This window comes from Haliaeetus albicilla, chromosome 3 (genome assembly GCF_947461875.1).
Source record: "Haliaeetus albicilla chromosome 3, bHalAlb1.1, whole genome shotgun sequence".
Lineage (NCBI taxonomy): Eukaryota > Metazoa > Chordata > Aves > Accipitriformes > Accipitridae > Haliaeetus > Haliaeetus albicilla.
Genome location: NC_091485.1, coordinates 62,421,021 through 62,438,011, shown reverse-complemented (window position 1 = coordinate 62,438,011; position 16,991 = coordinate 62,421,021). Strand labels below are relative to the sequence as shown.

The 16,991-nt window shown below is 43.0% G+C and overlaps 1 protein-coding gene across 5 annotated transcripts in view; it reads left to right on the top strand.

Annotated features, from left to right (window-relative positions):
• SAMD12 (sterile alpha motif domain containing 12) overlaps positions 1–16,492 on the top strand; it is a 178,115-nt gene extending 161,623 nt beyond the window's left edge. For all 5 annotated transcript variants that reach the window (XM_069779949.1, XM_069779947.1, XM_069779948.1 and 2 more), the window contains one exon: positions 8,924–16,492. In XM_069779949.1, the coding sequence (XP_069636050.1) occupies positions 8,924–8,946 (23 nt within the window). In that variant the 3' untranslated portion in view covers positions 8,947–16,492. The remainder of the gene's footprint in view (positions 1–8,923) is intronic.
• Positions 16,493–16,991: the final 499 nt, after the last annotated feature.

The following is a 16,991-nucleotide window of genomic DNA, read 5'->3' as shown; positions in this document are numbered from 1 at the left end:
CACGTCCCAGCCCCCAGTGTGGGATGCCCAGCCCGGCCGGTGGTGACTGTGTGTGAGGGTGAGGATGGGAAGTGTGCTGTCTTCCCAAGCATGGCCTTCCCTTGTAGGAAAGCTGGGTTTGCAAGAATCCAGGGGGACACGGAGTACTCCAGCAGGTCCTGTAATCTGCCTCACAGGACCCACCTGCAAAACATTGCAGACATGGTTCATATTGCTTAGTCTGGGCAAAGGGGGACATTACACAACATTTTGCTTGGGATGGCAGCAACCAAATATAGCATCATCTCCACAGCATATTGAACAGCCACTGTGGTCTGAAATAGTTTATATACATTTCTGTGCACTTGTATTTTCAGGAACATGTGCGTGATGCAGAAAGGGACAGAAAAATGTGCAGGTGCTTTGGATAGCCTCCAAACTAAAATAATAGGAAAAGGGGCAAATCAGAGTAAAGCAGAATTTGCAACCGATGAGAGAGTTCCTGTGCTGAGCTAATTATTACTCCCCCCAAAACTTGAATGGCTGAACATCTCATGCCTTCTGAACACTGGCTAGATATTCTTTGTTTCATACCTGTCATGTTTTCATGAATGACTTCTTCACTTGGCTCTGTCGTCAATACAGCCCACATAATTTCAGGCCTTGGACTTCATGCCTGACTTAAGAACCTCTTCGACACAATCAGCCCATCCTTCATTTATCAAGCCCTTCTGCAGGCACAGCATTACTGGTATCTAGGTTCTCTGGTGGTTATACATCAAGATACAGTCTTAATAATCACCTAGGGAACTCTCTGAAGGTGGTAACTCATTTTGATCTCTGTAGTTCATTTTCCAGCTGCCCAGATAGAGACCTGAAGCTTGATTTGCAGAGTGGTGAGCACTCTGGGCTGCCTGCCTTGTCACAGCATCAGTTGTGGGGTTGGAAGAAGAGCTCTGCCTTGGACAGGACCTTCCCCCGCTGCAGCACTCTCCCTGAGCTTGGTCCTGCAGCTGGGAGAATTCGACCAGGGCCCTTTTATTTCATTTGATTTTTAAAACAGAATTGAATATGCACCGTGCTAATTTTTCTGTAGGCCTTATTGAGGATGCCTTAGGAAGAGTTCCTCGTTCTGGTCGCAACCAGATTGATGAGGATAAAATGGTTACTGCTTTTTTCCTAGACAATCCAGTGGCCATGGAGGGCCATGCTGGATTGTAACATTGACAGTCCAGCGATTTCCCCTTCAGGTGGCTATCAGTAAGGGACAGTTTCCAGATAAAATCAGACTTTGGAGCAGATTAGGAGAAGACATTATCTAAAAGCACATTGAGAAGTCTGCATAGATGATCAAACCCAGACTTTGCCATCTTTGCGGTCCTGCTTGTATCCATCCTTGGAGCTGCAGCTTCCAGACCCAGAGTGTATATTCCAGAAGCCTCCTCAAACCCCCTCTCCTCTGTAGGGTTGTCTCCTAACTCAGGAGCCCTACATAGCTCTGACAGCCTGAAGCTCTTAGTGCTGGAGCCAGGAGCTAGACAGACAACACCAGTGCAGCCTTGTAACTCTGTTTGTGCCTAACTAGGAACTGTAAAATAAGGCAATATCTTGTCACTGATGTATTTTGAAATTGAGGCGCTTGTTTTTTTGTGAAATGGTTGGACACTGTGTCCATGAGGATAGCAATATTTTCCAGATGGTGGTTGGACGTTGTGCATTAAATGAGGTGGTGGGCCACACACCGAACTGCAACTATAAAGCAAGTACCAAATGGTACTGAAATGCTCTTTCTCTGCGTTCTGTCTGTTTGGTGCTCAGAGCAGTGCAAGGTCCTGGGGAAAACAGTGATAATACGATGTGATAATACAGGTTAAAGGTATGTATTAATTCATTCCTCCAAAAGGCTAAATAAAGTTGCCTGTTCAACTAATTGGGGAGGCTGATTTTGTAGGCTTCATGATGTGTTTTTGTTTTGGTTTGTGGTAAATGTGTGTGTGCATAAGTGCAGTCTTTTAGGTGGTCTTAGTAGGTATAATTTCCCTTTTCGCTTGGTTAGTCACTTCACAGAATGGAAACTTTCATTTCAGGGAACCTCATAGTGAGTATCTCCCTAAAGGTGGATAGTTTGTTCCACGTATTAATCCTGCATAAGCTCTGCATAAGCAGCAAGGGAGTTGTAGCTCCAGAGAGTTTCCAAACCCTTTTGCTGTAATACTTTTGATTTTTCTAGTCAAGTCTTTGGTTTCATCTGATTATGTTTGTAAACTTAATGCATATTTCACTGAAGATCCTAAAGCAAGTAATAGGATGATATCATGGACAGAGCTAATTCCCAAATGCTGCTGCATGCTTGTGAACAGGATAGGCTTGAAAGTGTCCTGCAGAATCTGCCGAAGAAACGCAAGGACAAGTTCCAGGTGATGATCAGAACAGCCACCAAACCACTGCAGGCTACCAGGGACTGTGTGAAGCACCTTATGTGCATGCTGAAGATACCACTTAAGGCCATGTCTTTTTTAAGTTCACTCACTTTGCACAGTTACTGGTGCTTCATATTAAAACCCAGTCTCTCAAGACAAAAGCAATAGATATGCAAAGGCTCACCATATAGTGCAAATGGCTATTGAGAGCCACAGAGTGTGGAAGACTGCTCAGCTGTGACAACCTTTTTCACTTCCTGCAGAGCACCCCACAAGGACTTGTGAGATCAAGAACTGATTACAGGCAGGCAGTGAGAGATATGCATGATAAGTCATAAAGTCAGCAATGTCATATGCAGTTTCAGTTTCAGTCAGCACCAGCTGAGACTATCAGACTCCTTAACATCACATTCCTTTAAATTTTTCTGTTTGCTATAATCTGAGTCTCTAGAGAAGGATGCTGGTGGACAGCTAGTTCACTGTTCACAGTGATGGATAAGTGTGCAGTAGATCAAGAGAATTCTTTGAAAGAAACTGGAAACACTAAGGAAGTGGTTGCATGTACTTTTTCAAAATATTTTAACTGCTTGTTAGTTCAAGGAAATCACTGTGATCTGTTGAATGCAAAAGTGTTTTTCTTTTTTCTTTGTATGTTTGCAGCAGCAGGTAGGTGGTGGGATGCACGAAGCATCTTGAGTTGAGATGAATGAACCACTTTGAAAGAAAAAAGAGTCTCTCCCAGGATTTTGCCTGATTTTTGAACAAAATTTTACGCTCAGAAAATTTTCACATGCTGGTTAGGCTCAGGCATAAAAAGGACATAATTGCTTGGGACAGATTTTTGTTCTGAGGTTTCCAGATTAACGCTGTAAAATCAAGCCCGGAAGATGCTAAAAGGTTTTTAAGATATTTTTAAGAGCAAGGCTGGAGTGTGAGCTCAAGCCTTTTAGAGAGTTCTCCACCATGAACTCTCATTTTTGAAGGAAGGGGCAAGGAACTGAAATTCCTGCATAAATCATCTGTACACAGAATCAGTGTGTGTCCTCATTTTGTTTAACCTAGTAAAGTTGCTGAGAGATTTGCTTTGGTAGGGAAGCTGGAGTTGTGCGTGACTCATGAAGAGACTCTCGGCTAATCTTACTATTTGAGATCATTGAATAGCTTAATGAAACACATTTTGGACAACTACATTTTCAACCCATTCTGTGTGAACCAACTGTGTTCCACAGAGCAGCTGCGATAACCTCTGACTAATTGGCTTTTCAGAAGGTTACCTGCTGAGAGCATCTGCCATGACATCCATTCCCCCAGAAATGTTTCATCTCAGAATTGCCTGATGCAGGCTATAGAGCCCAGCATTACAGGCAAGAAGTGAGTTTTGTCTTGAGTCAGAATATGGGGGAAAGGATTTGCCTGACCTTGTTCAATGCTCAGCATCTGTCTTGAAGCACTGAGTGTTCTGTCTAAACTGCCTTTTGAAGGCCACCCTGTAAGCCTTCCTCGAGATGAGATTTGCCGTTGATCCAGACAGCAAATCTGTGAGCGAGCCAGGATCCCACATACCCACGTACTCGTGATGGCTTATTAGGGCTTTCATACCGCATCAGGCAGCGTCACACACAGTGCCATGCCCGAGCAGGCTGTGCGCAAGCTGTATGCCAGCTGCCATCTCAAAGCCCTTTTGTGGACCTGGAACCACTCAGAGTGAGCAGTATAGCAATACATAAATAACGCCAAGGAGTTTATTGCATGTAAAGTCATTCTCTTCCATAGATCCCATATGGGAATATTTATTCAGCAGTGTATTTATGATGATGGTATCAACAGATATTAAAACTATATCCAGGAGGATTAAGAGTACCTGGTTATGGGATAAAGACTCTGCTCCTGGAGTTTTGTGGTGATACATCAATGTCCCTGATCACTTGAACAAAAAATGTCTTGTTTCATGGCTGGGTTTCATAGTTAGGACATATTTGTCATGAACTGTATCCTAAAAAAAGTAGGGGTGAAGGGAAAGTAACATTTATTTTTAATTCCGTATATTTTCAGCTTGTATAATTATTTTGCATGGCCTTATTAACAAATATTGAACACTTGGGATTAGGATTACTGTGTTTGACGCTCTAGATGTTGTGCTCATAGATCCACCTTTTCTTTCAAGCTACTCCAAAACTAAAATATTTTTTTCCTGCTTGGCAAGCAAATTAAAAAATCAGAAGCAAGAAGAGACTTCCTTCCTTTCCCCCTCAGTATTCTTCTACCATATTGACACTGTGTTTGACAAACAACATTAAATAACCTTCAGGACTGTATCAGCTACCAGGTCTTGGTAATGAGGAGAAAATCAGGCAAGCCAGACCAATACATGACTGGGTGGGATGGCAGTCTTATCAAAAACCATCCACATCTCTGTTTTCTCTCTCGGCTGCTGGGTGCTGCATTCAGTCCATTGATTAATGTATCACTGCTTAACACAGGCTGCTAGGCTGTGACACTTGCAGCAAGGCAGCTTGCTGTCCTTGTGCAGCCTGGAGGCTTGACTTGCTGCTTGTAGAAGCTGGGGCTGCTCCGACGAGAGGAGGTGGCTGGGAAGTGGACGGAGCAGGCTGGCAAGCATTGCTTCGCCACCTCCTTCATGCTGGCTTCAGCTAGCTACAAGCGTGCAAATGTTTGAGGTAACCTTGGATTTCTGGCACTGTTGACTCTGCTTATCAGCAACCTGTTAGGTAATAAGGATGTGCAGCAATAGCTGCATTTACCTAGAGGTTAGAAGAACTGGTGCTGTTCTCCACCCAGAACAGTAATGAAATGGTTTTGTGATAGAGTGAAACCAAACTCTGGTACAACTTCAGTCTCCTCTGACCTGGGGCAAATGGTTCCTGTCCCTGCCAAGGCTGTCCTGCTGCAGCATTTCCCAGCCCCTGCTTGCTAATCCTCCTTCCTCCTTCCACCATGGCGACTGACCAGGATCAGCAGCTCCCCAAGTAGATATTTTGTTTTTACATTAACTTCCATGAGCCTCACGGAGACACCTCATGCTGTCACGCCTCAGTGGTAATAATTCAATGCACAATAAAGAAAAAGGTAAATCTACAAATGGGCTGCCAGCCATTTCCTTTTGTCAGTGTACAAAATTCTGTGAAGCTAGTAATATCTCTAATCAGTAAGTAGCAAGATGCAACAAGTCTACAATAATGTACAGAGTATTATAATGTCTCAAGTGACATGAGTAGCATGAAGTGAGATGCCTGTGGCCTTTCTGACACAGGAAAAATACTAGTAAATGTAGCTGAATGCAGTTTTTCACCAGACTCCAAGGAATAGTTGGTATATGGATGGTGGAAATAGGTATTTTCTATAATGATCCCATGTTTGAAATGTCCTGACCTTAGAAATATAGTATAAAATTAGTTCCAGGAGAAGAAACCTAGCAAAGATAATAGACACTTGTTTTCTTTATCAGAGTCCCTCAAGTATGAAAACGTGACAAATAGGTAATACTGCTACATTGAGCTGAATTAACATGTGTTTAAAATGAATGAAAAATATGTCCCTTTCCCAGTTAGAAAAAAATCACACAGTACAGGTACTTAAAAAATGAAATACATCTCTGGCTTTGAAATTGTTGTTGTCTTTCCACAGCAGCTTCTTGAAAATGTCATGTGAGATTAGATCTGTACGCCGTTGTCTTGGTAAGCGTACGAACCCCCTGCGAAGGGCGGTCTTCATTCCAAGAGCTTACAGTCTCAGGCAAGGTTTTCAAAGAAAACTGCTCATTCGTGATACCTTTTAAAAAAGATCTTACTTTCAGAAAGCGCTGGGTACATACTGTTAGAAAACCAGGGTCCTTAGAGGAGTCTCCAGCTGGGCACCAAACATTATATAGGTAATGAGGAAGAATAAGTGCTTCTAAAGCCCTGTCCTCAAAAGACAAAGCGAGAAGAAGTAGGCTAGATGACCACTAAATCCTCCGTTTGCTTGCTTTAAATGCAGAGCTCAACAGAATTACTACTATTCCCTTGGTCAGTGCCACCAGTTGTATCCGGACTGGTTCTGCTAGGTGTCCTGCATGGCTTGAAGTAGTTGTGCTCCCTCTGTAGTGTGGACGGAGCTCACGCTGGGATCAGTCCCCATTTCTTCTCATTCACAGGTTTCTGTCTGAAGGGCCAGTTGGCTCATTTCAAACTTAAGCACAAGTACAAGCCAATGGCTGAGACAATCTGGATGACTGGGGAATTTCAGCACGAGTACAATCCTGAGGCCTGACCTGATATAATGAGCCGGTTTACCCATTTTATTTTAGGCCTGCAATTCTGTGACTAGGCAAGGTATTTTCCATTGCTTGGGAGAGCTTTTCAATTTTTCCCTTCTTTGCAGCAGATGAGCTATTTAACCTCAAAAAAAGTCCTGTTTCTCCTTTGTGAGACAGGCCCATCTCTGTTGATGCTACACAGAGGGGAGATATCCTCCCGTTCACCTGGAATCAAACAATTCCAATGTGAGGTACCAGTTTGCCTCTCTCCAAGTTTAAAACCTCCCCCCTCTATTTCCCCTTTATCTATCTTCAAATCTGCTTAATGTCACCACTGCTTTCTTTTCTGTCCTGGGGGATGTGGTCAGTTATCTGTCTAGACCAGCTGAAGGCTCAAAACCTTCCCATATCTTCCGTGGAATAAAACAGTTGCTGAATCCCAAACGTGCGTCTTTCTCAGGCCGCTACTGACGTGGGTATCTCATGTAGTAGATGACAGTAGGTGGTGGTGGGATCATCACACTAGAGAACCTTGAGAATAAAAGCAAGGCAGCTGTAAAAACAGAAGTCAAAAGTAGCACCGTAATCAGGTGAATATGCCCACATAAGGAAGGAAATAGCTAAGAAGACTGTTTTTTATTGGTCCTCTATTCCATAGAACATATTTACACTGAAGGGTAAAGTGCTCATGGCAGGGTGTGGGGTTTTTTGAATCTTACTCAGCATTCTTCCAGCACCTATTTATTTAACATCCCATCCTTTCCCTGTTTCTTCAGACCTTCATGTCCATCCCTACAAGAGTTTGGGGTTGGGAGAGGCAAATATGGGCAAACTGGCAGCTTGGCAGAGCCAGTCAGTCTGCACCCCACAGAAAAGAGCCCATCGGGCATGATTTTGAAGGGGTGAGAAGCAGAAATGCACTGCCAGCCTGAGTTTCAGCTGACATGAATGCTGCCTTGGCAGCAGTATCCCATTAGCTTCACAATTGGAATCCGGCCCAAAAGACCCAACGATCCAGCTCTTCCCACACATACAGACACGTATATTTGTGCAAGAAGCAGGACATCAGCTGGCAAGGGTGCAAAGCCCACCTCAGCGCTGCCCTGGTCAGAGATCTGGTCGGTAAAACTGGTGATATGTGAGGGCTCTGTGGTAAACAAAGCTGTGTCCAAACACGTTGAAATAACACAGTGAACTTGCCTCTGCACAGCTCCTTGGCTCCAGAGGCTAGTGTAAGCCTGTGATGGGTTTACATGCATTTTCGTGGCTACATACTGAATAAATGACTCAGTCCGCTTCAGTGTGAGCAGTCCTGCACAGGCACTCATCTCCTGTTCAGAAAGGCAGAACAGGGAGCACAAATCCCCATCAGAAAATGTATAATCATAATTTAGGTTGGGAGAGACGTCTGGAGATTGTCCCACTCAACTATGCTCAAAGCAGGGCCAAGTTAGGTTGTTCAGGGCCTTTTCTGGTTGAGTTGCGGATATCTCTGTAGGTAGAGATCACATACCTGGTCAGGTAACTTGTTCCAAAATTTGACCACCCTCACTAGGGAGAGTTTTTTTCCTTGTATGTAACTGGAATCTCTCTTGTTGCATCTTGTGTCCATTATGTCTTGTCCTTCTGCAGTGCATCTCAAAGAAAGTTTGGGTGTAGGGGAGGAGAAGTTACAAGTAACCTGCACATATTCCTCCTTTATGGTGTGATGACCTTACAGCTTTGCAAGGGCTTTCAGGAAAGGAATAGCAGCCACCAAAATTGAGTGTGCTCTACTGCTTTTAGCAGGGAAAGAGAAACTCTCTGCAACCCCCTAATTGTCTTATGGGGTCTGAAGCAGGGAAGGAAGTGGGTGAGCTCTTCTCACATCTCCTACGCAGCAATGGCCAACTCTCATCATCCTGGCCAGCCCAACCAAACAGAAGAGCCTACTCTCTGGTACTCAGACTAGAAGAAGAGTAAGCAGTACTTTCACATGATGCAATAAAATTCAAGTAGGATTTGTTAAATCATACAAATGATTGTTGGTCTGTGCTTTATATTTATCTAAGGAATTAATTAAGCACTGAGTTTTTTGGTTGATGAGTAAAGCTGATTAAAAAAGCACCAGGGTCACAATATATATTCTAGGAGTAGTTTGTCTTTACAGCAGAATTACTTTACTCAGCTCAAACCTGACTTTTTTTATTTTAGTTGAAATACATGGTAATTCCTTTGCTGTGTTCTATACTCACTGTCTGGTTTTGGTTTTCTGTTTTGTTTTTTACAGCCCCAGCAGAGAGCTCTCCATAAACATTTCCAGCCTCTAAAGCTGCTGTCCTGCCACTTGATATTAAAGTGAACTTTCCTTCATGAAAAGAACATAATAAATGGCACTGCCAGAAGGTGACCATGGAGGATTGAAGACAAACTTGGAAGTAAAATCAGCCCACTCAAGATGATGCATTCTGGGAAGAGCTGGTTTGCTGTGGAGTAAAAATGTGGTGCATAATATCCAGTGCTAATTTGTTGAAAATGGTCATTGACAGACCTTTAGCTGGAAAATTTCTTCCAGTTTTCATCACTGTGCATAACTTTTGAGTTCCCTTTAGGGGACTGTCTATGCCCTTCACTAGAAGTCCTGTTTTAGCATGGCAACTACTGGATTCTTTTATTATGTATGCAGATGGCATGATGTTTTAGGAAAAACTTACAGCAATTCTCCAATCTCAGTGGATATGTTCACAATATTAAACCCCGATAGGAATGTAAACGTCTTGTATATGTTAGTTTTGCAGTCTAATGGTATTCTGTTAAACAATATCAGCACTTCATATGTGCTTTCTGCACAGAACTAGCACAGTCCATATATATATAATGGTCTTTTTTTAAAATACTGAGGATACGTTTCAGTATTTGTGCTGAGACTGCATCCAAACTGAAGTCCACTACTAGCATACCTTCACCGATTCGCAGTAGATTGTGTAGATAGATTTGCACGTGGCAGAGGTGTGACTTCTTTTATCGAGACTTAGGGAACAGCTGTCACAGAGGTAGCCAAGAACAGGGCAGGTTGAATGAGCTGTAGGACGCTGTGTCTGCTCTCCCTCTCATCCACCAAATATCAAAGGTTCTTGTTTGTAGTGTGCCAATGTGTTTTCTTACTCAGCGAGGGAGCAGCAAGGGAGAGAGCCTTTGTCAGAGATGTGTGTGACCCTGGGTTTGGTCTACAATAAAACCAGAATAAACTGGAAGAATTCAGGTTCTTTATGCTGGCCACCGTTTATGTTTCGGGCAGGGCTGGGGAATTGTAGTCCAAACCAAACTCTCCGAACAAGGTAAAGTGTAAGACTATACTTCTAAGGAGCAAGACACTCCCTTTGGAGAGGGCAGACTTCTTCATTAACTTTTTCCACTTTCTATCCAAAACAGTATTTTGGTAGGAACTGGGAATAAGCAAATGGTTCCAATAAGCCTTTCAATATACTGTAGCAGGCTCAAGACTGTTGCATTCAATCTGAACGTTGTTTTTTGTTCAGTCTCTGAATGGCTGGCCTCATCACTGGTTGTATCACAGCTGGCTGTGGTACTGTTTCTTCCATGGGGACTCAGCAGAATTAGTGTCTGTCCCTCACATCAGGACCTTCTTGATACACTCTTTATAATGAACTGATGCCATCAACATGCTGAGGGGACTTACCTATCTGTTCCTTCTTTCTTTAAAATCAAAGGTAGCTTTTTTGTGCATTTAAAGACCATCACTCTCTCCAGCCTGATAGACAGGTACTATAGAGCCGCTGTTAGCATGTATGCCAAACTGTGGGTGAGACGCCATACTGGTGTGAAGATGCAGCGATGGAGAGAACGTGCAGCTACATCAAGTCAAAGGGACCTTTTCAGAGAAAGCTCCTGTGTTATAATTCTTAAAAACTATTGTACAGTTCATTGCTAGAGAATGGAAGGTCAATGACTGAGGGTGCCCATACAACAAATGGATCAATATCTTCAGGGCTTAATTTTTTTCAGATGGGTATGGGCTTAGGTTTCAGCTCTCCACCCATCTCAGATTCAGCATGTTGGATACTTCTGCAGTATTCAGTCCAAAAGCAAATTACTTTTACTGATGACCAAGATTTTCAGAAGTCGCTAGTGATTTCTAACGGTTTGGGTCTTTCCACGGGTTCTCAAATGGAGCTCCCAAGAATTACAAAGCAGTAAGCTTCTACATTCTCTTTCTGAAAATCTTGGTCCTTAATTTTAAATTAATTGGTGTAAAAATTCTCCTTAAGACATAAGAATCTTTGCCAACGGCAACATTTGCACTTTTTAGAGCTTTTCATAGGGTTACAGGTTGGAATCTGATACCAAGAGACCCGGCCGTGTGCATGGCACAGGTCCACTGTAAGCTTCAGCAAATTTTACAGCTCTTTCTGCTACAGGTTTTAAAAACACGCTCTGGCAACTGACATCAGTTTCATGTTGGTATAGCAATTAAAAAAAAAAACCACTTTGATGTAAGTTGTTTAAAAAGAAGGAGAATGCTGTACTTCTACGGTAGGAGTTCTCTTATTTTACTACCCAGTGAAAAAATCTGGAATAATTTGAATGATAAAAGAAGAGTTTATCAGAGAGTGTTATCTTAAAAGGGTGTACGAGTTGAGTTAGGCAGAGAGCCACTAGAAGCATTTTTTGTATCAATGTTAGTTTTGAACATCTTCCAGTATATGGGCATGAATTTAGATGTGTGCACTTCTCCTGTTAAAACAGTTTGTTTTAAAAGCTTCCCAGGATTTTAGCTATGGTGACCTAGAAAAGCAGTGTTATAGGCCCTGAGAAATGTGAAAATCAAGTCCAGACCCTTGTGTAGCCAGACTCGATGAGAAGTCTGCTGTAGGTGCCTATCGGACAAATCTCCTTTGAAGCTGGTGTAGGTCTCCATCCTACAGCCAGCCTGTGCATGTGGATAACTGCAAGCATAGTTCCCCCAAGCCCCGTGACACTTCTCACGTGTGTAACTGTCTGCCAGAGCCATAAGGAAATAACTGTACTTTTTGGCTTGTACTTAACTATTCATTGTGTTTGGATTTTTTAATCACTGTTATTCTCCCAAAGTAGGCCATGCTTCCTCAGGGATATTTATGAAATTGTTCGACATCTCCTGAACAACTATCTGGATCCCAGCATATTCTTCTGAAAACTTTTTAATATAAATAAACATGTGGGAGAGATTTTTGTTATTATGAATGGGGGCAGGTACTGTGTTCTCGGAAAGGCTATTGAGTGCAGACAATCAACTCTATTGCATTTTTTATGCCGAACACCTTATTAATAGCAGACACATCCGCTTTTGCCTGGGTCACAGGAACAGTTCAGGGGAAAGAATGCTTTATCTCTAGTCAATAAATCATTTATGTCGAGAGCGCCAAAGACCAAGTCAACATGAAAGGGAACGAATAAGTTATTCTGGCAAAGGAAGTGAATTTAAATACGCTCAGAGCCATTAGTTCGGTGCAAAGGAGTGGGAGACTAACGCTATTTTCATAAAACAGCAATTATCAGCCCTGCGGAGATAGATAAATTCGCAAAGGCCAGTGCTGCCGTTACACTGATCACTAGTTATTATCTCTGAAACAAACCAGTATTGCCATCAGGACACTGTTCCCCGGGTGCAGACCTGCAGCCTTCCTCCCGTGCCCGGTGCCTCTCCCTGCCGCCGCGCTCGCCTGGTTTCTTTGTGTTGAGAAAGGTTGCAGCGTCAGACCCCGCTAAGAAACGCTGACAGAGACTCAGCCATCCCAAGTGCTTCAAACCGCGACAAGTCCTGCACTAGAAACCCGAAGGAATTGCTTCCCCAGAAAGCACACTGCGGCTGAAAAGCATCCTTTGCACTGTTTTGTTCCTTTTTTTCATCTGCGTGGCTTTCTGTGCCTGAACACCCACCATTTATTCTGTTAAGGGACATGCAGCCTTCCAGGAGCGGAGTTTGAAAAAGCCACGAGCTCCTTGGTTTTGCCCGCCCAGCTGCATGGCGATGCGCTACCGATGGGTTTATCCCTCCCTGTCTGTTCCTCAGGGCAAGAGTTGTCGCTCGACAGCAGCTGCAGTGTAGTTGAGGAAATCAAACCATTAAAAATGACAAAATTCTGGTTTTGTTTTGCCCTGAATTTTCGGAAGGCCTGAGGCCAGACCCCCGGCAGACTTACATTGGCGCTACTCCATCAAAGTCTCTGGAGATGTGTTGATTAGTGCCAGCCGTGGAGCCAGGCCTGGGGTGTTTTTCTTGTCATAGCTAAAACTAAACTAACCTCCCTCCACCCGCCACAAAGCCACAAGATCACAGTTATTCAAAATTGTCTCAGGCAAGCAAAATAAAACCCCGTGTCTTTCACATCGGTCCCCTTTTAACAATTAATATCTCTGCTATCAGAGTCTCCTTGAACAGCCCCACTGCAGGACTGTGCGGCAATTGACCCTGGTATATATAGACTGTGGTCAATAAGATTTTAATTTAAACAGAAATGGTTCTCTGGTATAATTAAAATTGATGGGTGAGGGGGAAAGTACTACCAGCATTACCTGCAACCTCCTATAGTAAAATTCAGGAGAGTTATCTGGAGTACAGAAAACCCCACCAACATAACATATGGGTGATTAGGCAGGCTCATGAGGATAAATCAGCAAGTAAGAAAAGTAGATGTTTAATGAGGGAAGCCAAAAAATTTATGGGAAGTCAGTGGCCAATAGCTTAGGGCTGGTTAGACCAAAAGCTTTACATATATCCTAATAAATACCATCATAGCAAAGCTAAGTCTGATGTTAGACGGGCACAGCACAGTGATTACTCACAGTACATGCAAAAACCAACAAATATTCTTGTTTTGTATTTGAAAGCAGTAGAAGGAGGGAGTCAGATTGCACATTAAAATGTAATTCCTCCTACTCCATCAGTAATTACGGGTAATATTAAGCAGCAACTATCCAAACATATTTTTAAATTTGTAGAACTATTAACTGAATCCAAAAGTGAAGGAAAACTTGCCTAGGACCCTTCAGAACTGAAAAGCATAAAAGAAGGTTTGAATGACACCAAAAGCCCAATAATTCAAAAGAACGAGTGATTTGACCCAGAAAACTATAGGCTCATTAGCTTCCTATCAGTCTTAGGCAAGATCATGGAAGGGTTGATATGGCACAATCGTTAAAGCAATTAAAAATTGATAAAACCCTCCAAATGATTTTAATAGAAATGTATCTTGCCAAATAAACTTGCTATCATTTTTTGTGATATCAAAGGCTTGTTGATAAAAGAAACTCTGCTGGTATACTATACTTAGCTTCCTATAGATCATTCGATTCTGATAAAGAACAAAATAGCACAATGCAAAATCAATATTGCCCATATTAAGTGGATTAAAACTGATTACAGGCTAGATCACAAAAAATAGCTGTAAATATGAAATTATCATCAGTGAGACTATTTCTAATGAGCTCCTCCCAAGGTATGCTCTATTTTCAATATTCCTCCCAGGGAAAGGGAAAATTACTGTTGGCAACAGCGAGAGATGACAAAAGCAGGGGCGCGGTAAATAATGATAGAGAGCAGGTCAGTGGTAGAGAGTAACCTGGAGGACGACAAAGTCAGAAATCCAGGAGGGATTGCAGCAAGTCCGACTTGGAGGCATGGGAAGTACGTCTGGAATAATGTAGCGGCTGTGAAGGTGTGATAAATAATCCATTCAACATCAGAGATGCTCTTGCCAGCTGGGATGTAGGACCTGGCAATAGGGATGCTGTTCCAGTTTGTGTGGTTACTGCCTGTCTTTCAAAAAGGGTATTGACAACTTGGAAAGATTATTTTCAATAGCTCCCAGGGTCATTCAAGGGCAGGAAAACAGGTCTTATTATAGTGTCAGGCTAATGAAGCTCAAGCTATTAATTTATCAGAGGCAATTTGAAGAGGTGACTTGATCTCTGTCTGCAATCACAGTCTTCTACCTGGGCAGGGAAGTGCTGTCTGAAGGCAGGTAGCTCTTTTATTTAGAAGAAAAGGGAATGATGTGCTCTACTGGTTGGAAACTGATTTCAGGCTAGAAATTAAGTGCAAGTGCTCGACAGGGAGGATAATTACCTGTGGAGACAACTTACTTAGTCACCTGGCATGTTCTCCATCACATAAAGTCTTTAAATGTATGCAGAGTATTTTTCTAAGTCAATAAGCTCTACCTCAAACTGAAATCCAGGCTTGGTGCGGCAATTACTGGATGAGGTTATTAGGTGTGGGTTACGCAAGGATTAGACTAGATCATCAGATGTAAACTTCTGAATTAAAAGTATCTTAAAGCTTCCAGTATTACAGGAAAGCAGGGCAACCTATATCCATTTTTTTCACACAAAATGGTCGTAATTGAAACAGCTTGTATGAACACAGCTGTGCTTGCTAGCATTTGGTATGAGCGTCTGTAGGTCTGCTCACAGCTGTAAGGTTCTGTGCATAATTAAAGGAAGGGAACTGGACAAGAAAGGACAACAAAACCCCTTGGACATACAGAGAAAGTGTTGGTTTTTATTAATAACAACCCGGGACAAAATGCTGCACTCAAATGATGGGGCCAAGTGGATGTGTAGTCTCAGCAAGGAATAACAACTATGGGTTTGCCTCTTAAATAAGGAGGTAGCATCTTGCTGGCAAGAAAAAGATTTTCCTGCCTTCAACAGCCGGTGAAGAAGCCCCTGTGCTGATTGAGAGTTATATTGTATCGCTGTGCAGCTGAACGCAGTACACCAGTTCCTTGCTTCAAAGACAGCAAACTGTTCTGCTGTGGTGACGAGCCCCATCGGAGCTGGTTAATAAAGCCCTAGAAGTGGAATGACTTCAGTGGGACTACCCAGACTAATGAGAGCTGCTCCCAGCAGTGGGTTTTTGCAAGATTGGGCCCCGTTACCGTTGGCTGGTTTGAGTGTTGTATCTTAGAAATAAGCAAAGGAGCGCTCAGTGTCTGATTCAGGTCTCCCAAAACTGTTCTTGATAGGTGCAAGGCAAGAGTGAACCATCAGAGCCACCTTCTACCGGGCTTCATCAGGCAGTGGGGAACAGCACAAACTAGGATGTATGGTTAAAGAGTAAACAGTTCACGCAAACATGAGAAACTATAAAAGCAATACTTAGTGCAAATTGGTATTGAATCAACATCAAGAAGCTGAAACAAGAAGGGAGCTAGCTACAGCCATAGTGAAGAAGATAAAGATCTTTGGGGATTCTTGCTCTAATCCAGTGTGAAATCCTAAGAAAATGAGTTTGGTTTAGATTTATTGTTTAAAGAACATTGGTACCTGCTTGCTGCCTATCAAATAAATTCTGCGGAGTCACTGGCTTCGGTGCGTGATGGCTTATGGGTGTCCTCAGGCTGCTGAGACACCTTGCAGCTCTGGAGCAGAGCGGTCCTTAACAGGCACGTCTGGGGTCAGGCTGGACGGAGAAGAAGCTGATCTTGCAGATGACTGTATAACTTCTGCTTCTGTCATAAAAGGAGGATTGCCAGCATTATTAAAACACAGCCAGGCTTAGTCCAAGAATGAAATGAAAAGCTCCTTTCCGATTTTAATTCCAAATACATCTAAATACTTTTTCAGGAAAAAAAATCCTCTGTAGCTGTTGTTACATCTCTAGTCACGTTATTTCTATTAAGCACTTCCCTTGAATTCATCTATTTAATATCATAAGTCACCAAATTAAATAGCGATACACAGGGTTTTTTTAAAGCAGGGAGATCAATATTGCAGCAAAACTGCATGTAAGCAATAAGAAGCTGTGCAGAGGAGAAAAAAACCCCACAGTCTGCCCCATCAGATGCTTAGGGGACTTGGTTGGTTGGTTGGTTTTGTTTATTGAGAGCATGGTTTTACGTCTAGACAGAGGTTTTCCCTACTGAGCCAGGCTCTGGTCTCAAGACCAGTCCAGATAAAGAAATATTTGGAGTCCTCTTACCAAATTTGGAGATTAAGTGGCAATAGAGAAAGCACAGAGGGACATGAGCTTCCAGCCTATGCAAAGCATCTCAGCATGAGACCCAGATCTCAGACTTCTGCCCCTGAGTCCAACGCCACTGACCGAGGAGAGGAATGGGGCCGTGCTGGGCTAACCCGCAAGCAAAGCCTGGTGTCCTGTGCTGTGCTGAATGCTCTCTTGAAGCCATTGCAGGAGACACATTACCTTGCAGAATCGGCTCCCATGTTTCAGGGCGTCAGCTGAGGTTGCTGCTGCCTGCTGGGCTTTCCCTAAAATGCAGATGAACTGCACAGGGCAATGCTCTGGCAGTGGGAACGACCAGCATTTCCCCAAAGAGGCTGCGTGCTCTGAA